The sequence below is a fragment of the Vipera berus genome (genome assembly GCF_964194415.1).
Source record: "Vipera berus genome assembly, chromosome: 3".
Taxonomy (NCBI): domain Eukaryota; kingdom Metazoa; phylum Chordata; class Lepidosauria; order Squamata; family Viperidae; genus Vipera; species Vipera berus.
Genome location: NC_138204.1, coordinates 179,240,915 through 179,266,705, shown reverse-complemented (window position 1 = coordinate 179,266,705; position 25,791 = coordinate 179,240,915). Strand labels below are relative to the sequence as shown.

General features: G+C 41.3%; 1 protein-coding gene across 1 annotated transcript in view; it reads right to left on the bottom strand.

Moving 5' to 3' along the window:
* The window catches only part of CHD7 (chromodomain helicase DNA binding protein 7), a 224,030-nt gene that overhangs the window by 27,793 nt on the left and 170,446 nt on the right, over positions 1-25,791 (bottom strand). Inside the window, exons 12-23 of the mRNA XM_081324248.1 lie at positions 24,384-24,521; positions 24,166-24,287; positions 23,520-23,763; positions 22,508-22,684; positions 21,982-22,125; positions 19,039-19,294; positions 13,184-13,394; positions 12,322-12,517; positions 11,959-12,126; positions 6,725-6,904; positions 1,189-1,299; positions 889-1,094 (exon numbers count right to left, since the gene is read on the bottom strand). Coding sequence (XP_081180374.1) covers positions 889-1,094; positions 1,189-1,299; positions 6,725-6,904; positions 11,959-12,126; positions 12,322-12,517; positions 13,184-13,394; positions 19,039-19,294; positions 21,982-22,125; positions 22,508-22,684; positions 23,520-23,763; positions 24,166-24,287; positions 24,384-24,521 — 2,153 coding nt within the window. The remainder of the gene's footprint in view (positions 1-888; positions 1,095-1,188; positions 1,300-6,724; positions 6,905-11,958; positions 12,127-12,321; positions 12,518-13,183; positions 13,395-19,038; positions 19,295-21,981; positions 22,126-22,507; positions 22,685-23,519; positions 23,764-24,165; positions 24,288-24,383; positions 24,522-25,791) is intronic.

The window sequence follows — 25,791 nt, the reverse complement described above, 5'->3', positions numbered from 1 at the left end:
TCTCTTCATCCAGTTAATAATCTATCCTTGGAAATATGGTAAATATATAGCTACATGTGCTGTTGGAAGAAAACAAGATATTTGGACTCACTCCAATATAGACTGAGGTTTGATTATCACAAACATATGTGTTTGGTTATCGCAAACATATGTTAGAAGGTACTACGTCAAATATCATTGTAGTAGAATACAAAATATATGTGGCAACTGCTCCCTTAAATATACTGTATTTCTGTCAACTACCATTTAGTAGGGACATTTATTTAATGTGCTTTGTCTGCCAATGATCTGCTATCTGATGACAAGAGAAAGAGTATTCTCAAGACAAGCTCCCATTAACAGAATTCCCTCTTCATCCAATTATGATTGGCCCTGAATCTTGTCAGTTTTTAGAATTAACTAAAATGTACCTGTTTACCTAGTCTGCCAGTTAAATTTATGCTATTTACTAATTAATATTCTGCAACATTATTTTAGATGTCTATAAGTCTTTTTTTTGAAGATTCTACCAAGTTGCATAATCATAGTTGCCATCATGAACATTTAGACTGTTTTTTACTTATTGTAAATAATTTTCTAAAGTGAATTATTTTTCAATTTGGAATGATTTTTCACAATGAATTTGGTTTAGAAATGATGTGTTGGTATGAATGAATAAATGAATGGGAAAATGAAGAATATAACAATGCAGAATAATGCTAGCAAACCAAGTTCTTCCAATTCACAGTCAAGGAAAATAACATATTCCAAAAAACGACATCTGTTGTATCATATGAGACTTCTATTTGCAGTCTCTCTGTGTAATAAGCTACAACCTTATAAAAGTAGAAAGAGCCAAATAATATAGAGCCTTGAATACTGTTTTGTTTTCCAGTCCATTTTACTTACCCATAGACCAACAGATTTTTTTCTACTCTAAAGCATTCACTCCTTGCATATCCCTGGGATTTGTCCTGCGGCCTACGAAGTTTTATGCTAGGTTTTTCTTCAGAATCACTTTCGAGGTCTGAAAATTCCATCAGTTCATCTTCTTTGACTGCACTGTATAATCTAGTTTGCTTTCTTATTCTTGGAGTATCAATAACTAGATTGTTCTATAACAAAAATTAAAAAAAAGTTTTGTTAAAAAAAGTAATAATAAATGTATTTCAGCAAACTAAATAAAACAGGTAAGTTTAAATTTCTCACCCTTCCATTTAAGGCTTCAATATCAAGTTCAGCTTTTTTTGCCCATTTCTGCCAGAAATTAGGATCATCTAAAGAAATATCTGTTCTGTTACCAGATGCAACAAAACTAGCCTAAAACAAAACAATACAATAATTTGATTAAAGGCTGCAATATACACACTTATGTAATGAAAATTATTTTGTGTTTGTTCAACTTCATTTGCATGACTACAGAAAGATAAATAAAAATAGGTAGTTCTGAATCACCAGAGATCCAAACAAACAGATAATGACCAGAGGTGCATAAAATATTTTCAAAGATCTGATTCTACCACTAGAAGTGTTTATTGGATGTTGGAGCTCAAAACATGTCAACTTTGAATGCTTTATGTACTGCTAGACTAGCTGTACAACACTGCAGCTTTCATTCAGCAGTATCCTCAAGATGAGAACAGTGACAAATCCCTGTCTGCCACAAACAAATGAAATAATTAAATGCCTGCCTTTTAAACAGATATACCGTATATACTTGAGTATAAGCCGACTCGAGTATAAGCCGAGACCCCCAATTTCACCCCCCAAAACTGGAAAAAGTTATTGACTCGAGTATAAGCCGATCCGCCGTTCTGCAAGCCTCTGCCGCCAGCAGAGGCTCGATCCGCCATTTTGCAAGCCTGAATACACAGGAATACCCTGTGTGGCCAAGGCTCGTCGGCAGGTCTCCGTTCCTCCTGCCGACCTTTGGGGAGGTTTGGGCGCCTCCCCAAACCTCCCCAAACCTCGGCAGGTCTCCGTTCCTGTTTGGGGAGGTTTGGGCGCCTCCCCAAACCTCCCCAAACCTCGGCAGGTCTCCGTTCCTCCGCGCAGACCTGCCGACCTTTGGGGAGGTTTGGGCGCCTCCCCAAACGTCCCCAAACCTCGGCAGGTCTCCGTTCCTGTTTGGGGAGGTTTGGGCGCCTCCCCAAACCTCCCCAAACCTCGGCAGGTCTCCGTTCCTCCGCGCAGACCTGCCGACGTTTGGGGAGGTTTGGGCGCCTCCCCAAACCTCCCCAAACCTCGGCAGGTCTCCGTTCCTGTTTGGGGAGGTTTGGGCGCCTCCCCAAACCTCCCCAAACCTCGGCAGGTCTCCGTTCCTCCGCGCAGACCTGCCGACCTTTGGGGAGGTTTGGGCGCCTCCCCAAACCTCCCCAAACCTCGGCAGGTCTCCGTTCCTGTTTGGGGAGGTTTGGGCGCCTCCCCAAACCTCCCCAAACCTCGGCAGGTCTCCGTTCCTCCGCGCAGACCTGCCGACCTTTGGGGAGGTTTGGGCGCCTCCCCAAACGTCCCCAAACCTCGGCAGGTCTCCGTTCCTGTTTGGGGAGGTTTGGGCGCCTCCCCAAACCTCCCCAAACCTCGGCAGGTCTCCGTTCCTCCGCGCAGACCTGCCGACGTTTGGGGAGGTTTGGGCGCCTCCCCAAACCTCCCCAAACCTCGGCAGGTCTCCGTTCCTGTTTGGGGAGGTTTGGGCGCCTCCCCAAACCTCCCCAAAGGTCGGCAGGTCTGCGCGGAGGAACGGAGACCTGCCGAGGTTTGGGGAGGTTTGGGGAGGCGCCCAAACCTCCCCAAACAGGAACGGAGACCTGCCGAGGTTTGGGGAGGCGCCCAAACCTCCCCAAAGGTCGGCAGGTCTGCGCGGAGGAACGGAGACCTGCCGAGGTTTGGGGAGGTTTGGGGAGGCGCCCAAACCTCCCCAAACAGGAACGGAGACCTGCCGAGGTTTGGGGACGTTTGGGGAGGCGCCCAAACCTCCCCAAAGGTCGGCAGGTCTGCGCGGAGGAACGGAGACCTGCCGAGGTTTGGGGACGTTTGGGGAGGCGCCCAAACCTCCCCAAACAGGAACGGAGACCTGCCGAGGTTTGGGGACGTTTGGGGAGGCGCCCAAACCTCCCCAAAGGTCGGCAGGTCTGCGCGGAGGAACGGAGACCTGCCGAGGTTTGGGGAGGTTTGGGGAGGCGCCCAAACCTCCCCAAACAGGAACGGAGACCTGCCGAGGTTTGGGGAGGTTTGGGGAGGCGCCCAAACCTCCCCAAACGTCGGCAGGTCTGCGCGGAGGAACGGAGACCTGCCGAGGTTTGGGGAGGTTTGGGGAGGCGCCCAAACCTCCCCAAACAGGAACGGAGACCTGCCGAGGTTTGGGGACGTTTGGGGAGGCGCCCAAACCTCCCCAAAGGTCGGCAGGTCTGCGCGGAGGAACGGAGACCTGCCGAGGTTTGGGGAGGTTTGGGGAGGCGCCCAAACCTCCCCAAACAGGAACGGAGACCTGCCGAGGTTTGGGGACGTTTGGGGAGGCGCCCAAACCTCCCCAAAGGTCGGCAGGTCTGCGCGGAGGAACGGAGACCTGCCGAGGTTTGGGGAGGTTTGGGGAGGCGCCCAAACCTCCCCAAACAGGAACGGAGACCTGCCGAGGTTTGGGGACGTTTGGGGAGGCGCCCAAACCTCCCCAAAGGTCGGCAGGTCTGCGCGGAGGAACGGAGACCTGCCGAGGTTTGGGGAGGTTTGGGGAGGCGCCCAAACCTCCCCAAACAGGAACGGAGACCTGCCGAGGTTTGGGGACGTTTGGGGAGGCGCCCAAACCTCCCCAAAGGTCGGCAGGTCTGCGCGGAGGAACGGAGACCTGCTGAGGTTTGGGGAGGTTTGGGGAGGCGCCCAAACCTCCCCAAACAGGAACGGAGACCTGCCGAGGTTTGGGGACGTTTGGGGAGGCGCCCAAACCTCCCCAAAGGTCGGCAGGTCTGCGCGGAGGAACGGAGACCTGCCGAGGTTTGGGGACGTTTGGGGAGGCGCCCAAACCTCCCCAAACAGGAACGGAGACCTGCCGAGGTTTGGGGACGTTTGGGGAGGCGCCCAAACCTCCCCAAAGGTCGGCAGGAGGAACGGAGACCTGCCGAGGTTTGGGGAGGTTTGGGGAGGCGCCCAAACCTCCCCAAAGGTCGGCAGGTCTGCGCGGAGGAACGGAGACCTGCCGAGGTTTGGGGAGGTTTGGGGAGGCGCCCAAACCTCCCCAAACAGGAACGGAGACCTGCCGAGGTTTGGGGACGTTTGGGGAGGCGCCCAAACCTCCCCAAAGGTCGGCAGGTCTGCGCGGAGGAACGGAGACCTGCCGAGGTTTGGGGAGGTTTGGGGAGGCGCCCAAACCTCCCCAAACAGGAACGGAGACCTGCCGAGGTTTGGGGACGTTTGGGGAGGCGCCCAAACCTCCCCAAAGGTCGGCAGGTCTGCGCGGAGGAACGGAGACCTGCCGAGGTTTGGGGAGGTTTGGGGAGGCGCCCAAACCTCCCCAAACAGGAACGGAGACCTGCCGAGGTTTGGGGACGTTTGGGGAGGCGCCCAAACCTCCCCAAAGGTCGGCAGGTCTGCGCGGAGGAACGGAGACCTGCCGAGGTTTGGGGAGGTTTGGGGAGGCGCCCAAACCTCCCCAAACAGGAACGGAGACCTGCCGAGGTTTGGGGACGTTTGGGGAGGCGCCCAAACCTCCCCAAAGGTCGGCAGGTCTGCGCGGAGGAACGGAGACCTGCCGAGGTTTGGGGACGTTTGGGGAGGCGCCCAAACCTCCCCAAACAGGAACGGAGACCTGCCGAGGTTTGGGGACGTTTGGGGAGGCGCCCAAACCTCCCCAAAGGTCGGCAGGAGGAACGGAGACCTGCCGAGGTTTGGGGAGGTTTGGGGAGGCGCCCAAACCTCCCCAAAGGTCGGCAGGTCTGCGCGGAGGAACGGAGACCTGCCGAGGTTTGGGGAGGTTTGGGGAGGCGCCCAAACCTCCCCAAACAGGAACGGAGACCTGCCGAGGTTTGGGGACGTTTGGGGAGGCGCCCAAACCTCCCCAAAGGTCGGCAGGTCTGCGCGGAGGAACGGAGACCTGCCGAGGTTTGGGGAGGTTTGGGGAGGCGCCCAAACCTCCCCAAACAGGAACGGAGACCTGCCGAGGTTTGGGGACGTTTGGGGAGGCGCCCAAACCTCCCCAAAGGTCGGCAGGTCTGCGCGGAGGAACGGAGACCTGCCGAGGTTTGGGGAGGTTTGGGGAGGCGCCCAAACCTCCCCAAACAGGAACGGAGACCTGCCGAGGTTTGGGGACGTTTGGGGAGGCGCCCAAACCTCCCCAAAGGTCGGCAGGTCTGCGCGGAGGAACGGAGACCTGCCGAGGTTTGGGGACGTTTGGGGAGGCGCCCAAACCTCCCCAAACAGGAACGGAGACCTGCCGAGGTTTGGGGACGTTTGGGGAGGCGCCCAAACCTCCCCAAAGGTCGGCAGGAGGAACGGAGACCTGCCGAGGTTTGGGGAGGTTTGGGGAGGCGCCCAAACCTCCCCAAAGGTCGGCAGGAGGAACGGAGACCTGCCGAGGTTTGGGGAGGTTTGGGGAGGCGCCCAAACCTCCCCAAAGGTCGGCAGGAGGAACGGAGACCTGCCGAGGTTTGGGGAGGCGCCCAAACCTCCCCAAACGTCGGCAGGTCTGCGCGGAGGAACGGAGACCTGCCGAGGTTTGGGGAGGCGCCCAAACCTCCCCAAACGTCGGCAAGTCTCCGTTCCTCCGCGCCCTGCCTGCCTGCTTCTTTCCGCTGCGGAAAGAAGCAGGCAGGCAAGGCGTGGAGTTTGGGGAGGTGCGCGCGCACCTCCCCAAACCTCCCCAAACTTCGGCAGGTCTCGGACGGCGGTGGCTTGGGAGAGGTGCGGGCGATCCCGGAAGCACCAAAGCCTCGGCCGCGCACAAGTCCTCGGTAAGTTTTTTTGTTGACTGGAGTATAAGCCGAAGTGGAATTTTTCAGCCCAAAAAGTGGGCTGAAAAATTCGGCTTATACTCAAGTATATACGGTAAGTATTATTAAGATGCAAAATGTCATTTGAAGTAAAAAGGAGCATTCTTATTCTCTGGGTGAAAGTACTGTGACAAAAAGACAATGCTCTTTATTATCTGCTGCAGTGTCACAGGATTGGAACACAGAGGGTCGAAGAGTGCTTTAAAAATGGTATTTTTCTTTCCAAATGACTGAATTCTTCTTCTAAAAGCAGTGACAGAGAGCATTCATTGGAATTACCTTCTCTTAAGCACTGCACAAAACTTACCACTAAATGTTCTATGCAAAGTGTATAGCTACTAGGTTGTGTTAAAGATGCAAAACATAATACTTTGAACATACCTGAATGTTCCCTATTGAGTATTCTCAGCTGAGATACAGGTTTCCTAAAACACCTTATTTCTTGTATACACTGAACAGACATTGATGTTTATTTTATGGTATGAAATTTGATATTTCAGATATTTTATAGATTCTTCTCTTTTTCTGTAAGGCTTTCTTATAAAGTATCCAAGTATTTTATAGAAGGGGAATTACTTTCAAGTTATATTCATGTTTCAGTTTGCATATTTGTACGAATTCAGAGAATTTTAGGTTCTGATTTGGAATATTATTTTAGTGTCTGCTACAGTAGAATTTAAGGATAAGCCTATATTCAGGGGCTATCCATGGGAAAGATCATTCATACATGATTCTGATTAATTTAAAAAAATAACTTTTTTACTGACCTTTGCAAATGTGGAGCCTTTTCCCTCAGACTCAATTGTGATCGTGTGTGTTCGTCTCAAAAGAATTTGATCTATATCCTCTTCACAAAATTTAGATCCTTCATCTTCTTCATCCATTAAAGCACCATAAGCCCCTTTTCTCAAAAGATCCTCTATTTCCTTTTTGGAGAGCTGCTGAACCTATAAGTTGTGAGGAAAAGGAGCTGCCTTTTTATTTTTAATTAGTATTTATTAGCTAGCAAAGAAACAATCTTATTTTCTTAACAAGTATAATTAGGATTAGGAAATAATTCTATGGTCCCTGGGATTTTATCCAGTATTGTTTCTCCTTTGAAGTCAGAAGGAGAAATTCAAAATGGTACTTTCCTTCCTGCTGGTTTAGGCCACCTTTTCCTAAACTTGAAGTTTCTGCATCATAACTTTCTCATTTCTGTCATGCTCCCAAATTCAAAATAAAGCAATAAATGAACTATGTTTATTCCCTCTCAATGTATACCAAAAAATGGATTTTTTTTTCCAAGGCAACTGAACATGAACGGCATTGCAATAAATACAGTTTCTTATTACTTACAGTGGATATAGAAAGTCCACATACCCCAATTAAAATGTCAGGCTTTTTGAGATGTAAAAAAAAATCAGACCAAGATAAACCACTTAAATTTTTCCATCTTTAATATAACATACAAGCTATACAATTCAATTGAAAAACAAACTGAAATCTTTTAGAGGGAAAAATAACAATAAAAAACTAGGATAAGTGTTATACATCCTTAAACTAATACTTTATTGAAGCACTTTTTGACTTTATGATAACATCCAGTCATTTGAGGTAGGTGCCTATCAGCATAGCACATCTCGCCTTGGAAATCTTTTCCTACTCTTCCTTGTAAAAGTGCTCCAAATCTGTCAGATTTCAAAGGCATCTCCTGTGCACAGCCCTCTTCAGGTTTTCAATTGGATTCAGGTTTGGGCTCTGGCTGGACCATTCTAAAATTTTTATCTTATTCTGGTAAGATCTTATTCTTTTGTTGATTTGGAGATATGCTTTGGGTTGTTGTCATGTTGAAAGGTAAAATTCTACTTCATCTTCAGCATTGTAGCAGAAGCCTGAAGATTCTGTGCCAGAATTGACTGGTATTTGGAACTGTTCATAATTCCTTCCACCTTGACTAAAGCCCCAGTTCCAACTGAAGAAAAGCAGCTGTCAAGCTATGAAGACCCCTTGCATTAGAACTGCCATGATGCTTCTAGCTTCCCTACAGTTATGAGGGGGGAGGGAAGGGTTAAGGTTTTTAATTCACAAGCGGTTTTTATCAGTGTGAGAGCTGAGGTCACTGAAGAAATGTTTTGGCCAACAGAGACTGTCTTCTCATAACAATCGTTCAAAGTCAAATTGGACAATGTGACCTGAACTGTCAGAGGGAAGGGAAAGTTTTACTATTTTAATTTCTTTTTCCTGCAGTACGGTGGCATTATTAACCTGGAGGCAATTCATGGAGTAAGACCCCCTTTGAGGTATGGACCATAAAAATTTAAAAGCCCTAATGACACACACATACACACACACCTGCAAGCTCTCACCCAAACAGGTCTTTTGGGTGCAATACTTCAAACAATTTGACTTTGAATTAAGGTATATCCGGGGGGGGATTTTCTTGCTGATGCCTTATCACGCATGCCTCAGTACAAGAGCACTCGGGAGGAAGTGGTGGGTTCCACTGTCCCCACCAAACAACAAGCAGCCCAAACTATGACCAGTTGGCAGGAGAAGAGGAATTCATTCCCTACCAATGCATTTGCCCAACGATTGAAGCAGGAGCTACTGACCGTCATGTGGTTTGTGGCTCAACAAGGAGAACTGACCATGAGAGAAGAGTTAGTATGAAAGGGAGACAAATTGTATATCTCCTATAGTCTACGCTGCAAGTCCTGCATCACTACCATGATGCTAGGACACTTTGGGTTCTTAAAGACTCTGCACCTGACTAACCACCAGTTCTGGTGGCCAAAAATGAAAAAAGGCATTGAGAGCTATCTGAAAAGCTGCACAGTTTGCACAGCCAGTAAGAGGCTCCCGGGGAAGAGCCCAGGGCTATTGCAGCAGGTCACTGATCCAACCAGGCCCTGGGAGGAGATAGCTATGGACTTTATCGTGGAAATAGCTGAAAGTGGGGAGAAAACTGTGATTTGGATTGTGGTACACCTGTTCTCCAAACAGGCTCATTTTATCGCATGTGCTGGGTTCCCCTCAGCCCAGAAGCTAGCAAAATTATTCCTGCAGCATATCTACCAGCTGCACAGAGTGTCTAAGCCCATCAACTCAGACCGTGGGGTCCAATTCACTGCAAAATTTTGGAGAGTTTGTGAGGATGATTGGATCCTCCCAGGGGCTTAGTTCAGCTTTTCATCTGAGTACGAATGGGGCCGTGGAATGAGCTAACGCAATGGTGGAACAATACCTGTGTTGTTATGGCAACTTCCAGCAAACAAACTGGGCAGGACTATTACCATTTGCGGAGGTGGCGTATAACAATGCAGTATGGGAGTGGAGTTCTTGCCAATGCCAGAATGCCCGCAGAAGCCTCCCTCCTCGAGCACCTTAACTGAATGGGTGGATTCGTTCCAACGTTATTGGAGCAATGAAAAAAAGAAAGCATTAACTAAAGCAGTGGAGCATCAGAAAAAACAGGCAGATAAGAAAGAAGCTCCTCAGGGAACATTTCATGTGGGAGATAAATTGTATTGATCCACTAAATATCTTAGGTTGAAACAAACTTGCAAGAAGTTAGGTCCAAAGTTCATGGGTCCTTTCCTTATTGTGAAAGTTATAAACCTGGTGACAGTACAGCTCAAGTTACCTAGAATACTAGGAAAAGTATATCCGGTCTTTCACTGCAGCTTACTGAAGCCGTTCCAAGGATCCACTATGAGGCAGGGGGAGAAAGCAGCCCCACACCTCTAATAGTAGGGGGAGAGACACACTATGAAGTCAAGCAGATCCTTGATTCCAGATTTCATAAAGGGAAGTTACAGTACCTTATCCAATGAAAAGGTTACCCAATGTCAAAAGCTAGATGGATAAAAGCTCACAACGTAAAAGCAGATCGTTTGGTAAAATGGTTCCATACAAAATACTCCCAGAAGCTGGGGCCAGGGCAAGGAAAAGTTAACAAGTAATAATGTGTATTCATTTTGTTTTCCAGATTTCCCCTTCCTCTGTAGGGGGCCAGCCTGTCAAGCTATGAAGACCCCTTGCATTAGAACTGCCATGACGCTTCTAGCTTCCCTACAGTTAACAAAGAAATGTTTTGGAGAACAGACACTATGTTCTCATAACAACCGTTCGAAGACTAATTGGACAATGTGACCTGAACTGTCAGAGAGGGGAGGGAAAGTTTAATTATTTTTCCCCACCATATTGCCAGAGCTGGGATTCCTTCTACCATGCCGGTATGCTATGTCTAACAAAGTTCTAGAGATTGCAATGTTTCTGGTGGATTTACTTTGTTGGGCTTTTCAGCTGGAACCATGACAGCAGCTTTAAAAGCACCACTATGCTTCACTGTGTGTCTGGTGTATTTTTGGTGATACACAGTGCTGTTTTGGTGAGAAACATGCTTTTTGGAATTATGGCCAAAAAGTTCAATCTTGATCTCGTTAGACCATAACCTGTTTTTTCATATACTTTTGTCAGACTTGATACAGGTTTTTACAAAATGCAGTCAGGCTTGGATGCTTTTCTTTGTAAAAGAAGGCTTCTGTGTTGTCACCCTACCCCACAGCCCAGACATATGAAGAATATGGGAGATAGTTGTCACAGGTAGTACATAACCAGTACTTGCCAGAAATTCCTGCAATTCCTTTAATGTTGCTGTAGGCCTCTTGGCAGCCCATCAGAACAGTTTTCTTCTTGTTTTTTTAAATTAATTTTGGAGACACATCAGTTCTTTGTAATGGCATTGGTGTGCCATAGTTTCTCCACTTGTTGATGACTGTCTTCACTGGACTCCATGATATATCCAATGTCTTGAAATTTTTTTGTACCCTTCTCCTGACTGACACCATCCAACAATGAGATCCCTTAGATGCTTTGTAAGCTCTTTGCAGACCATGGCTTTTGCTGTAAGAGGCAACTGAGTAAATGTCAGAAAAATCCTACTAGAACAGTTGAACTTTATATGGGCTTGATCAGAGTTACTTTAATTGATATCAGGTATGTACTACTATTTTAACATCAGTTTGGTTATTTCTGAACACAGTCACATCCCAAGTTATAAGAGGGTGTGGACCCTTATACAGGCATTATTCTAGTTGTTTTTTATTTTTTCACCACTAAACAATTTCAGTTTGTTTTTCAATTGACTTGTACAGCTTATATATTATATTAAAGGTAGAAAAAATTATGAAGGGGTTTATCTTGGTCCGAGTTTTGTCACATCTCAAAAACCTGACATTTTAACAGGAGCGTATAGATGTTTTATATCCAGACTTTTTATGCACTAGTTCTTTTTTAATTAGAACATTTAGATGGAATGATTAGATGGGATTATATAGTTGAACTGACAAATATTTTTTAAATAAAATATTATCAGCTCTGACAATTATTTTTGAAATGATTAAAATACACACATATTATATAATGAGGGAAGAGATACTAGGAAAAAACTTTCTTCAATTAACAAGTAAATGAAATTTAGAATACACTATATGGCAATAAATAATGACATCAAAACAGCTTAGGCTGATCTTGAAAAGCCAAGCAGTTTCAGATTCTGTTCAAATTTTCCCAGTGAGATCTTGAGTTGGCTCTGTTGTGGATCAAGTGTCCTATGTGAGCTTAAAAAAAACTTTTAAAATATGACTATGTTTGTCATGTTTATTGTTTTATCCTTTTTTGTCTGTCACCCAGAGCCTTTCTTGTGAGATAGGTAGCAATATTAGAAAGATAGACAGATAGACAGACAGACAGACACACAGACAGACAGACAGACAGACAGACAGACAGACAGATATTTGGATGAAAGACAATCAGGAAATCCCAAAGCTGTAGATTAAACTCAGAAGTTGAATAAATAACCTAAAAAGAATATAAGTGTTGCAGATAAAACAAAATGGACATATGTGTGTAATCATCATAAGTCAAGCTCTACTCAAGGAAAACTTTAGATATTTTTAAAGCTATAAATATATAAGGGAAGGGAAGGGAAGGGAAGAAGAGGGGCATATAATTTTACCCCATTTGTAGCATTCTCTCTTCCGCTCATGGATTGAAGCACAGCTTTATCAAGACCAAGTTTTAAGCTTGCTTTGTCAAACATTTCCCTTTCATAAGAATTCCTTGTTATTAATCTGTAGATTTTCACTGATTTGCTCTGTCCTATTCTGTGACATCGAGCCTGAGCCTGGAAAAATATGAAATGAGATGTATTTTTAAAAACAGATTAAAATGGATTAGCAAAATGAACAAATGTTAGAACAATGTGTTGTTTTAAACATGTTGAAGTGTTCAAACAGAACATACTACCTGAGCAATAAATTCTGATGGGGGAGGGGGCACTAGGAAAATAGACTGTGTCAATTGCCTTTCACAATATTACCTGAAGATCATTTTGAGGATTCCAATCTGAATCAAAAATAATGCAGGTATCAGCAGCTGTAAGATTAATCCCCAAGCCACCTGCTCTTGTGCATAGTAGAAAAACAAATCTGTCAGAATCAGGTCTGGAAAACCTATCAATAGCTGCTTGACGAAGGTTGCCTCTTACTCTGCCATCAATTCGTTCATAAGGATATCTACAATAACAAAGCAGTATTAATAAGATATACCTAGTAATTCAAGACTGAAAGCATTGTTCTCAGAAAATACAGCTTTTCTTATTATTAGCTTTTATAAATGTGCAGGGAAGTAAAGGGAAGTATATAAGTATATAAGAAATAAGTGAGCAGAAACAGCAGATATAAGATTTTTTTGTTTCAAAAATGTATGTCAAATTGCAGAAAATTACACAAAGTTACAGGAAAAAATGTTGCTGATATAATTAATTGGCTATGTATCACCTAGAATTAAGAGCCTTAAAATTGTTGCAACTAAAACAAATAATAAAGACAATATTTTTGAAAATCTAAGAGTTATTAATGACTGTTTCATGGGCTTTTACTGGAGTCTGTTACATATAATAGAAAACGGTTTTAATCATGTTTTATTCTAAAAGCATTATCGCTTTTAGCAAAGCTTTCACCACTCTTTGGGGGAGATGGGCAGTTTAGAAATGTGAACCATAAGTTCTAAATGGTTATACACTACGACTATGAAGAAAGAAAATTAATGAGTATTATTTTGTTTAGGCATTCTTCTATTTTATTGTACAATATTCCTTCTCTGTGCAACACAGGCTAAATACTTGATAGAATAATTGACAGAATTTATTTTATAAACTTAAACTATACTTTTGTACTCACCGTCTTTGAATGAGGTAGTCTTCCAGTATGTCCAAGCAGCGCACCATCTGGGAAAAGATAAGCACCCTGTGGCCACCAGCCTTCAATTTTGGCAGCAACTTGTCAATCAGTACTAGCTTGCCAGCAGCCTGGATCATTGCCTGGAGCTGAAAATCTGGAGAGTCAGGATTGTGTGTTTCTTTAAACTCTTCCAAAATTTTCTCTTCAGCACCTGCAGAGATTGGACAGCAATATGTGAATACTCTAAAGGTTTTATTAATAAAACTATAAATCTACTTCCAGTTCCCCATACAATGTCTAAGAGTTTTATGTGTAAATGTGTATTTATATAGCTGCATTTATTTAAATTTAACATGGAAAATATATAAACACAAACAATAAAAACAAAGGTTCCAGAAACAAGTTTCACAACAACACAGAGGTGGCAAGCCAGAAGTCATAACAAATTAGGGAGCAGTGAGTGACTGAATAATTAATTAGCAAATTAAGAACATTAAGTACAATATACATAACAGCGAACAGAGAATGTAATGACAAAACCAATTCTTTTTTTTAAGAAAGTGTTTTACATACCATTACTAACCATCAAAATTATAGGTTACATTAACTGAATTCTAGTATGAAACAAATCTCAAACTGAATGACTTCAATATCTACCAGGTAAAGACTTTGTGGCAAAATAAATTAACTGTAGATCATAATCACAATAAAAATGTCCCCACAAAAAAGGTTATAGATAAAAACTAACAAAATAAGGGCAACATACACAGTAATTCGTGGTTCCTCTACCACTTCATTAAATATGAGTTATCTCATTGGAATTCAGTCAGAACTTGGGAGGTTTTATCATATGGGAGAGCAATATATTTTTAAAAAACTCAGAACATCTTAAAATCATTATTAAAAGGGTGTTTGTTAACTTAAACTATAGCACATTTGTTTTTTGTTGTAATGTCAATTTATCTTAATACTGCAAACAAGAACATAATGCATCAATGACATCCACATCCTATAAGTGAAAAACTATTAGTACAAGTAAATGTGGGAAATAAGCAATATCATATAAGCAGTAACTTTTGTGAAATGAAGCATTAGAATTCTGTTCTATATCTTAAAATAGTGTGTGTTAGACATGCATAGTGGAAAACAAAAATCCACACCAACAGTGGAAAGCAGAAATCCATGCTTATTTCTTAGATAATTATTTCTAGTCACTGTTTTGACTAGTAGTATAGAACTATTTTGGTTTAAACAAAATTACACTTTGATCTATCAGAAATTTCACTTATTCTTCTTTTTTCATTAAATGAACTGTGATTATCTATATTAGCAAGCTGACGTGATTTTTATTATGTGCTTCAATTCACATGTTAGAAGTATCTAGGCAGTTCTAAACTTATTAATGTATAAGGCTATTGATGACAAAAACAAATGCCCTTTTAAACGTAATTAGAAATCATTTTTTCGATGAAAATAATGGCATCTGGCTTGAAGATTCAACAAAGGCATCTGAGTTGATTATTGTCAAAAGGCATTGATGCAATCATTCAAGTAAGTTGGTAGCTAAACCTGACATTTGGAGATTGAATACAGCATTTACAGCATGGGTGTCAAACTCGCTGCGTCACATGATGTGTCGCAACGTATCATGACTTTTTTTGCATTGGCAGAGCTGGGGTGGGCGCAGCCTCCTTATGATGCAACTGGCCCACGGGCCGGCACTTTGACACCCCTGATTTACAGCCTCCTCACAAATACAATTTGTTTTAAAGTTGAAGCCTGTAAATAATGTAATTTGTGTCCATTAATCAATAAAGTCCGAACAGAAACATCATAAACTGAATAGGTTTCATTTTCAACATTTACTTTGTCCTGTTTTTGCAACAGAAAGTTACCAAACAAGCAAAGTCAGTGAAAAAGTAGTGAACTTTATTAAGCTCAAGCTTAGTATCTCTGATATGCTGTAAACAAAAAACTGCATATGTTAAAAATCTGCCACTAGACTATATTGACCCCTACCTCAAGTAAAAGATGACTGCCAACTAGTACTTATTGACCCCTACCTCAAGTAAAAGATGACTGCCAACTAGTACTTATTGACCCCTACCTCAAGTAAAAGATGACTGCCAACTAGTACTTAATAATCACTTCTAAATCACATTCCTTTAATGGCATGGAAGTATTACCTATTTGATCAAAGATCTGTATTATGCAGTTTGCAACAGGAAGGAAAATACATCAAAGTTGACATAATGGCACAATAGTACATAGGTTGTAATGTATTTATAAGGGAAAAGAGCTAAATCACTACAGTGATATATCATAACCAAGTGCTTATTGAGGTGGTTATTAAGTGAATCACATAGTTGTTAAGTGATTAACAACTTAAAGTGATTAACAACTTAAAGTGATTTCCAGTCACTTTTTTCAGTGTTGTGGTAACTTTATTTATTTTATTTATCAAATTTAGATACTAAAACTTCATATAGTTGAAATATCCTGGAGCAGGATATCAGAGGACTGGAAAAGAGCTGATGTAGTTCCCATCTTCAAAAAAGGGAAAAAAAATAGATCCAGGAAACTACAGACCTATCAGCCTGACCTGAATACCTGGGAAGGTTCTGGAAAAGAATCAAGCAACAAATCAGCGAACACCTAGAAGCAAACAAAATCATAACCAAAAGCCAAAATGGGTTTGTCAAAAACAGATCATGTCAGACAAATCTTATTGCATTCTTTGACCAGGTGACAAAATTACTGGACCAGAGGAATGCTGTGAATATAATTTACTTGGACTTCAGTAAGGCATTTGAAGTAGACCACAACCTAATATTTGATAAGATAGAAAAATGTGGATTAGACACCATCACCACCAGATGGATTTGTAACTGGCTGACCAACCACACTCAATGTGTAGTCCTCAATGGAACTGCATCTACATGGAGGGAAGTATGCAGTGGGGTATCCCAAGGTTCTGTTTTAGGCCCAATATCCTTCAACATCTTCATCAATTATTTGGATGAGGGGATAGATAGGGAACTCATTAAATGTGCAGACAACACTAAGCTGGCAGGAATAGCCAAAACTCCAGAAGATAGGCTCAAGATACAGAAGGATCTTGACAGACTTGAACATTGAGCGCTATCTAACAAAATGAAATTCAGTAGTGAAAAAAGTAAGATTCTACATTTGGCAAGAAAAACCAAATGCACAGTCAGGGGTCGGCAACTTGGACCCATTTCCCACAAAAAAGAAAACACTGGGAGCCACAAAACCCTTTTGATATCCAAAATTAAGATAACACTACATATATCGTTTTTTACCTTTATGCTATGTATAAAAAACTATAGTGTGTTGTATTTATGAAATCAATGAATGCTACAAAGAAAATAATTTTTTATTTCTGCATGCAACAAAAGCATTTTGAACTCCCAAAAAAAAAAGACGCTGGGTCAAAGGTTACTTTCAAATAAATTACTCAATGTCTATTTGAGTCCTCCTCATATTTATGAAATAAAATGCTGGTGCAAACTATAAAAACTACAAATAGAAAAATAGAAAAGAAAAAAATTGTGGGGGGGGGAGAGAAAAGGACAGGAGAAAGAGGGGGGGAAAAATCTTTCTCCTTCATCCCAACAGGTAAAAACAATTTTAGTAGCTTATCTACCATACCTCATCTCTTAATTAAAAAAAATCAAAATATTTCATTAAATGTTCTTTACTAAAAGTCCAGAAAAGACAACCACATATATTCATATTCTCTCTCTCTCTCTCCCCTCCCCTCCTCCTGGGTATCCCAGAAAACCTCCAGGATAACTCGGGGGGGGTTACCTCTCTTGGCATCCATTGCTCTCCTGAGGCCAGTTCACATCTGCCACAATCTAAATTCCCTGTGAGGTAGGAAGCAGAACCCAAAGCACTTTTCTGGCTCTCTCTTCCTGGTTGAATTGGGGGCTCCATCCCAGGACACGGCTGGGCTCTGTGGACCCCCTTGGTGGGGGTTGACCCTCCAGCTCTGACCAGTGAGCAGCACAGCCAGCCCCCCTTGGAAGACCCTCAAAGCTGCTCAGCCGGGCTCCCTTCGGAACAAAGACCCGGAGCTGAGCAGAATCAGAAAGACACCCCGGGATCTTACAGAAGACCCAATTCCCTGGCCTGCCCATCTGGGGACCCCACCGCTTGGGGGGGAAGCCCAGCACCGGGCCATGGGGGAACCGGGCTCCCAGGACCCCCTGCCCCGAGAGGAACCCCCCAACATGCGCCGATCCTTCCAGATGACCCTTCTTCCCTCTGGCTCTGGGGCTCCTACAGTGCCCGGCCTCCTCCCCCCCAGCTCCGAGCCAGGCTCCCCGGGAAACCACGGGACCCCGGCAGGTGTGTGGTTGGGATGGGCTGGAGAGGGGTCCTTCCACTCCAATTGGTTTACCCCCCTTTTCAGAAACAGCACCCGAAAGGATGGAGCAAGCTTCCCCTGCAGGGGATCTGGCGCTCATTGCCTACTTCCCTTTCCCAGGCGGGGGTCTCCCAGTGGATCCACCAGGCTGGTGAGAGGTCCTTGAGAGAGAAGCTGCCGCGGCCTCCCCTCCCATCTCCCAATGGGCTTCAGGTGAAGCGTGGGACTTCGGGGGCAACTCCGAAAGGGGCCCCTGGCCCTAAATGGGGCAGACCCCTTTCCTGGGGCCACGGCTTGCGGGAGGGCTGGCCCGCTCAGCGGAGGCTCCAGTGGGCTGCTCCCAGGGGGGATCCCAGGGCTGCCCCGTGCGGCTCTCTGGCCATGTGCACCTTGGATGGGGCCAGCCCAGGAAAGGGACTTCCTGGCTGCGCTTCTCCCAGGGGGTAGGGCGCCCAGGCACAGGGCCAATCAGAAGCCCTGCGAGGGAGGGAGGGAGGGAGGGAGAGAGAGAGAGAGAGAGAGAAGGGAAGTGCAAGTGCCTGTCTCTGCAAATGGTGGAGGAGGACTGGGAGCCGTAGGAGAAGGCTGAAAGAACCGCATGCGGTTCCAGAGCTGTGGGTTGCCACCTGTGGTACAGGTGGTACCTGGCTCAATAGTAGTAACTGTAAGAGGGATCTTAAGAGTCCTAGTGGACAATCACTTAAATATGAGCCTGCAGTTGACTGCAGCCAAAAGAGGAGTAGAATCAAGATCACATGAAGTGTTAATAGCACTTTACAATGCCTTGGTAAGACCACACTTGGAATACTGCATCCAGTTTTGGTTGCCATGATGTAAAAAAGATGTTGAGACTCTAGGAAAAGTGCAGAGAAGAGCAACAAAGATGATTAGGGAACTGGAGGCTAAAACATATAAATAGTGGTTGCTGGAATTGGATGTATTTAGTTTAATGAAAAGAAGGACTAGGGGTGACATGATAGCAATGTTCCAATATCTCACGGGTTGTCACAAAGAAGAGGGAGTCAAGCTATTCTCCAAAGCACTTGAAGGCAGGAGAAGAAGCAATGGATGGAAACTAATCAAGGAGAGAAACAACCTAGAATTAAGGAGAAATTTCCTGACAGTTAGAACAATCAATCAGTGGAACAGCTTGCCTCCAGAAGTTGTGAACGCTCCAACACTGGATGTTTTTAAAAGGGACTGGACAACCATTTGTCTGAAATGGTATAGGGTTTTCTGCCTGAGCAGGGGGTTGGACGAGAAGACCTCCAAGGTCCCTTCCAACACTGTTATTCTGTAAAGTGCACTTTCAGTTTTCAATTTGGTGGAAGGTTGTGATTCTTAGTTGTGTTTTAACTGTGTAAGCTACCAAGAGTCATATGCAAGTGAGATGGGCAGCCATTATAAACAGATAACTATAGTCCTTACACAATGTTTTTGTAAAATAAGAAAATCAGCATACCATTTATAAGGTATGGATGGTTGCAGCATTTTCTCAGTTCCATCATAGTGTTTAACAGATTAGGAACATTTGCTTGGCCACCTCCTTTTGACAAAAATGCAAAATTCTTTTCAAGAATAGCTCTGTAGTATTTTTTCTGAATGTTTGTCAATTCAACTTCAATAATCGTTTCTTCCTTGGGTGCCAAGTTCTTTTCCACATCTTCTTTCAGCCGTCTTAACATCATTGGTTTTAAAATTGCTTGAAGTTTCTGAACCTGATAAAATAAATGTTTATATTACAATTTGCAATCCTATTATAAATATCCTTATATATTATGTACATCTTCCCATAATTTCTTATTATGCTGCAATTTTTGGGAAAATAAAAATATTTCCATAATTACTATTATCATTCATAAACAGTGTTTACAGAATAACTTTATTACAGTAAGAGTAACTTCATTACAGTAAGTGCTCTATTTAACAGATGATTTGGGGAAATGAGTTTCTGTTAAATCCAAATATTCATTAAATCAGAATTTACATCATTTGCATAATTACATAATTGACATGACTGGTGTCATTTGCAGTAAAACCCCAATTTAATAGAAACATGCTTGCTATAATGCACATTATCCTGTTAATGGAATGAATTCTGAACTATAGAACATTTGTCCTATTTATACCAAGTCTGGTAAAAAGATATCTTTTAAAAAGATTGTTTACTATTTCAACATATAGTAAACACTGTAGTAATTAACATAGATAATTCAAACACTCAGAGCAATTAAAATGCATTAGAGATGTTATATGACTAAAGAAATCTTAATTGTATTAGATTTAATCATGCCAATATTTTTCAAAATGAATAATTAAATTATAATAAATAAAAAGGCCCATGTGATACAAAAGTGCAGACAAATCCTTGTTCATTACACACTATATTTATAAACAATATATTATCTTCTCCAATATAATTTTATATTGCTATCATACGAGCTAGAATATTAGTAATATTTTTTGCATACTTTATTTAAAAAACCTATTTATCAGGTTTCTTCGATCTAATGAACTCCAGATGTACTCAATTAACAGCTGAATTTTTAAATGCTATAAAAATCATTCTGTTTTTAAATACTTGGTATTATATTTCTTTGTCTTTTACATATCACTGTAAATATTAATACATTTTAATAATAGGCTGACTCTTATGTTTCAGTAAAGTCACTAAATAGTTTACATTTACCCAGAATCTCTTTAAAAATTGCATTTTTTTAAAAAAATTGCTGCCGGCATCAACTTCCCTTCGCCCTGTGCGTTCCCACAGAGAGGGCCTCCTCAGGGTGCCACCGATCAGAGAATGTCGATTGGTGGCCCCCAGGGGGAGATCCTTCTCTGTGGGTGCCCCGGAGCTATGGAATCAGTTACCGGTTGAGCTCCGGATGGCGCCCGATCTTCGCTCCTTTCGCCGCGATCTAAAAACATTCTTATTCGAACAAGCCGGCCTGGCCTGATGGGGGATTGGTGGGGTTTTTTATTGTTGTTTTATTGGGGTTTTAATATTGTATTGACTGTTTTTAGTGGGCATATATTTAATCCTTTTTTAATTTTTGTAACTTTGTATTTTTATTCTTGCCTTGTTCACCACCCTGAGTCCTTCGGGAGAAGGGCGGTATATAAATATTATTAAATAAATAAATAAATAAATAAATAAATTTTACATTTATTTTTGACAATAATAAAGTGTAAAACCTACTGGAGGTAAAATAGTTTGGTTCAAATAAAATAGTAAAATAGTTTGGTCCAAATAAAAACAAAGTTACTCTAATGGAATTTTTCAAAATTGGTGACTATTATTTTTTAATGTTTCTTTAATATTTCAAAAACTAAATTAAACTGTATTTTTCAGCATAATTTTATGCAGTTTTATCCAGATGTAGAGCACCAAATACGAAGATAAATGGGATTTACTTGCAGATACAGTAAATGCATTTTGAATGGCTACGTACTACGTACTATGTACCAGTCTGGGATCACCATAGCATACTGTTAAAATAATTTTATCCAAAACAAATGCAAGCAATATTCTAACATTGCTTTTCTTCATTCCATAAAAGAGGAATGAGTCTCTTTCTGTCCTTCCTCTTTTGTCCTTGAAATGAGACACTTCATGTTAAACTGAAAACTTCATTCCTGGTTGCTCAGATTTAGCTGGCCTTTGAGACCAGTAATTGGAGGAATGTCACACTATGCAATATTACTTGGGGGGGGATTGTTTGTTTTGACTAGAGAACAAGTATAGAATACATTTCAATGGTGTCATCTGCACTGTCCTGGAAATTTGTCCAGATATTTCTGAACAGAAGCTTCAAAAGAACACATTAAGAGAAGGTTTATTTCTATGAGCTCCTGCATGCATACAGGAGTAGGGGTTGATAGAAACAGCCCATACCTCCTTTCCCCTCTCCCCATGATGAAGCATATACACTGAAATAAAAAGCACCACCAATATACCAATTTTTCAAACTGAGGAAGAGGGAAAACTGACTGATTCTTCTCAAAAGGTTAGGTTTCAGAGGTTTGCCTTATGTTATCCATATATTTACATTTATGATTACTCTAAGAAGGAGGCTAAGTATCTTGCTACCTAAGCAATCATGAGGACTTTTAGAACATTTTACTAAGAAGTATTCTCCATGTCTGTCTGATACAATGCTTTGAACTTTCTGATACAATGCTTTGAGCTTTTTTCTAGTTTTGTATACTGCCCAGAGTGTACATTGAAGTTGGGTGGCATATATAGGTAGGTAGGTAGGTAGGTAGGTAGGCAGGCAGGTAGGTGGGTAGACAGACAGACAAATATAATAAATTATTTTGCTTTCTTTTCTTGTCCCATTACTTTTTTTGTACCAATTGACATTATTTTCATATAATTGGAAAAATATATTGTGGAATAATTTACCTGTTCCTCAGTTTTTAGATCACCGAATTCTTGCATGAAAGTGGTTTCTGAAGGAAAACGACTTGGTTCCAAGAAATGGAGCAAGCTAAAAAGCTCTTCTACAGTATTTTGCAAAGGAGTGCCTGTTAGAAGCACTTTGTGTTCCTGCAAAAAATAAGAGAACAAAAACTGTCAAATGTATTTATTAAATTTTTATGCTACCCATCTACAAGCACATATTTCAACTTGTTTCATGTCCATTTTTCCTACTGCAGTTTAGATATTATCAGTGGATTCTCTAAAGCAGGCATGTCAAACGTATCACGACTTCTTCCCCACTGCCAATGGGGTGGGCGTGGTTTTTGCGTGATGCATCTGGCCCATGGGCTGGGAGTTTGACATGCCTGCTCTAAAGTGTGCTAATGAATTATAAGTGTTTCATAGCATTCTCTTAAGCAGGAAAATGTCAAGAATGTTAACAAAACTGGAATTCAAATGGACAGAATTAAAAGACTTTTCTTTGAGATTTAAGAATATCAGTACCCACCAGGTCCATCATTTTGAGCCCTTCTAGCAGCTTACAATTTCTGTTCTTCAGCCTGTGAGCTTCATCAATGATCACACATCGCCACGGAATGTTACGGAGCTCAGGACAATCAGTCAAAATCATTTCAAATGTTGTAATGATCGCATTAAATCTGTATGATCCTTTAATTGCACGACCCTAAAAGCATAGAGATTATTATGTAATTATTATATGTGGTTAAAACAACCTTATGCATGGTTCAAATGCTTTCTTTAAAAATAAAAACATTTTACTGACTAATGATAATAGAATTGTGGATAATATCTAAATCTTGCTCTTAAATCCAAAGAATTTCCTTTAGAAATTGAAAGTCACTGTAACATTATGGATTCTTTATAAATGCTACCAACAGTACCAAATATTCTATGGAATACTGATAATGTGACAATGTGGAAAGAGAGCCATATTAATAGCTTGGATTTGCATAAACAATCTGCCTTCTCCCAACTTCACTCACAATATTTTTTTACTTTTATTTATTAAATTTATATATCACCCATCTAGCCTAGAGGCAACTCTAAGTGGCTTACAGAGTAAAAACATCAAAGTAAAACTTTAAAATATTAATGTCATAAATATGAATATTAACACTAATATTAAATTTATATCTTGATAAAAGGAACTGCAGCACACAAAAGCCTGTGATTTTTAATAAAATATGTTAGTTGGAAAAAGTGTTACCAGATTCTTCTAGATTTTTTTGATATGATAGAAAAATGTACTTATAAATTAGGGTTAGGGTTAGGGTTAGGGTTAGAGAATGGAAAAACTGTATTGTACTGTTTTAAATCCCCTAATTTAGGAAACCTTAATAAAGTAAGATTTACCAGTATGTGTGCAGAATTTATGGAAAACATTTCCTTTTGGCAACCCCTTTTCTAATCCTGATTTTATTTTTGAAGCAATGAAAGGCAATAACCAACAAGAGAAATAGTTATTTGAAGTCATCTTTTATTACACTAATAACTTGTACCTGTGGGTCTTTGAAGTACATTTCATATGTCTGAATCATCCTTCGACTGGCTTGGCTCCCATGATATACAACAACATTCAACTCTGTCCAGGTACGGAATTCTCTTTCCCAATTGGGGATTGTAGACAATGGGGCAATAACCAAAAATGGACCATGGATTCCTTTTAAATATATCTCATAGAGAAATGTAATGGACTGGATAGTTTTTCCCAATCCCATTTCATCTGCTAAAATGCAGTTGCGCCTGCAATGTATAAATTCTGAAATTATAATTCAGCGTCTCAAATGAGATTAACAAAACAAAACATACTTCCTTATTTATTTGACTGTAAGAATCCAATGTATCATAAGGAAACTTACTTTTAAGAATGAAATAGTGTTAACTCAAACATCATTCTTAAATCAGAAAAAAACACTTCCAAGGTTTAATACAAAGTCATGCACAGAAAAAATACACACACATGGGGGGAGATGGGGGAGAGAGAGAGAGAGAGAGAGAGGGCATAGAGAGACAGAGAGAACATAGTTCCAGAAGTTGGTATTTTATTAATCAGATCATTAAAATACCCTGTATTTTAAAATATTTAGGGATGTTAAATTTGAACAGTCAAACTATACTGTTTTACAATGAATACATGTTACATACGTGTTGTACCAGTTGAAAAGAAGCCAGTTTACTCCTTCCAACTGGTATTCCCTGAGTTTGTTGTTGTTTTTATATTCTCTGGAACATTCTGATTTCTTCCAGTCATCAGCAGGAGGTCGCTCCTATTTCAAATACAACAAATCATATTAGTGGTTTCCACAAACCACATTATTAACCTACTATTAAAAAAACATTTTCAATAGAAAGCTAAATCTTACCACACGTTCTGTTTCTGGCTCCCTAGCCACTAGTCTCTCATATTCTTCAATCTTAGCTTGATCTATGTCTTGCTTTAATTCCCATGTGCTGTCTTCATATGGAAGTGAACACCATTTCACCAAATAATGAGTCACAGGCTTTTTTTTAGGGGGAAAAACCAAACAAAATGATTATATGAAAGTCAATGAATATGATCAATGGCATTGGAATTTTTTAAACTAAATAAAACTTAGCATATTTCATTGAACTTCTATTTTTAATGAAAAAACAGCACATAAATTAAGAAAGTATTTTGTTACATCACTTTTAAAGTTACTGATTGCTAACCTATAATTCCAATTCTTAGAGTGACCATCTGTGAATTAACCGATGCCTGACCTTACGGAAAACTAAATAAGGGCTCTCAGAAGAATACACAAAGTTCATTGGTAAGTGTGCTGAATCAGTAAGGAAAGTGGTTTTCCAAGAGAGCAGTTGCAATGAGTATGGAACCAGAAGTTCAAATGGTTTTGATGGGCCAGGGTGAGCACAGTAGAAAGATTCCAAGACAGCATAATAAATAGCTGAGGTAGAAAAACACTTGAACCACTTAACAGTAATCCTTATAAAAATCTGGCAACTAAAAATCATACCCCTGTTAAGCTGAAACTACAGCTAGATTTTCCCCCCTTTTTTTCCTTTAAATTTCAAGTTCTCTCTCAAGGCTCTAGCAAGCTCTATTTTTAAGCATAAGTTTTCTGTGTAGAATATTTTGTGAAAGCTCACATGTGTTCTACTGTAGGTGAGAAACATGAAACTGATCATTTCCAAGCCACATATTTGAGCGTCATCACATCTGGATGAACCATTTTTTTCTCCCCTTCAATTGTGTGCAATTCTTGGAGATTGCCTGGACAAGTCCCTGCCTGCTTCTTTTTTGGGAAGGTTTTTCAGAAGCAGTCATATATATATATTATATATATATATAATTCAGAAGCAGTCATATATATATATATATATATATATATATATGTTTAAGTATTTGTCAAGGCTTTTTGAATGGACCTTGCTAATTAACTCTTTCATTCCTGTTTTGGCCCGGCTCAGGGCTTATCCACAGGAACTAGTCAACTTATGACAGCTCATTATTTGTGCAAATTATTCAAATTGCTAATAAAGAATTTGGGAGGCTAAGATGATCATTTCGAACTCATTTATGTTCTCATCAGTTAGTCATACCCTTTATCTGAGATTCGAGCTCAGGAGGTTAAAACACTCCCTGATATACAATCAGCCCGGGTTCGAATCTCAGATAAAGGGTATGACTAACTGATGAGAACATAAATGAGTTCGAAATGATCATCTTAGCCTCCCAAATTCTTTATTAGCAATTTGAATAATTTGCACAAATAATGAGCTGTCATAAGT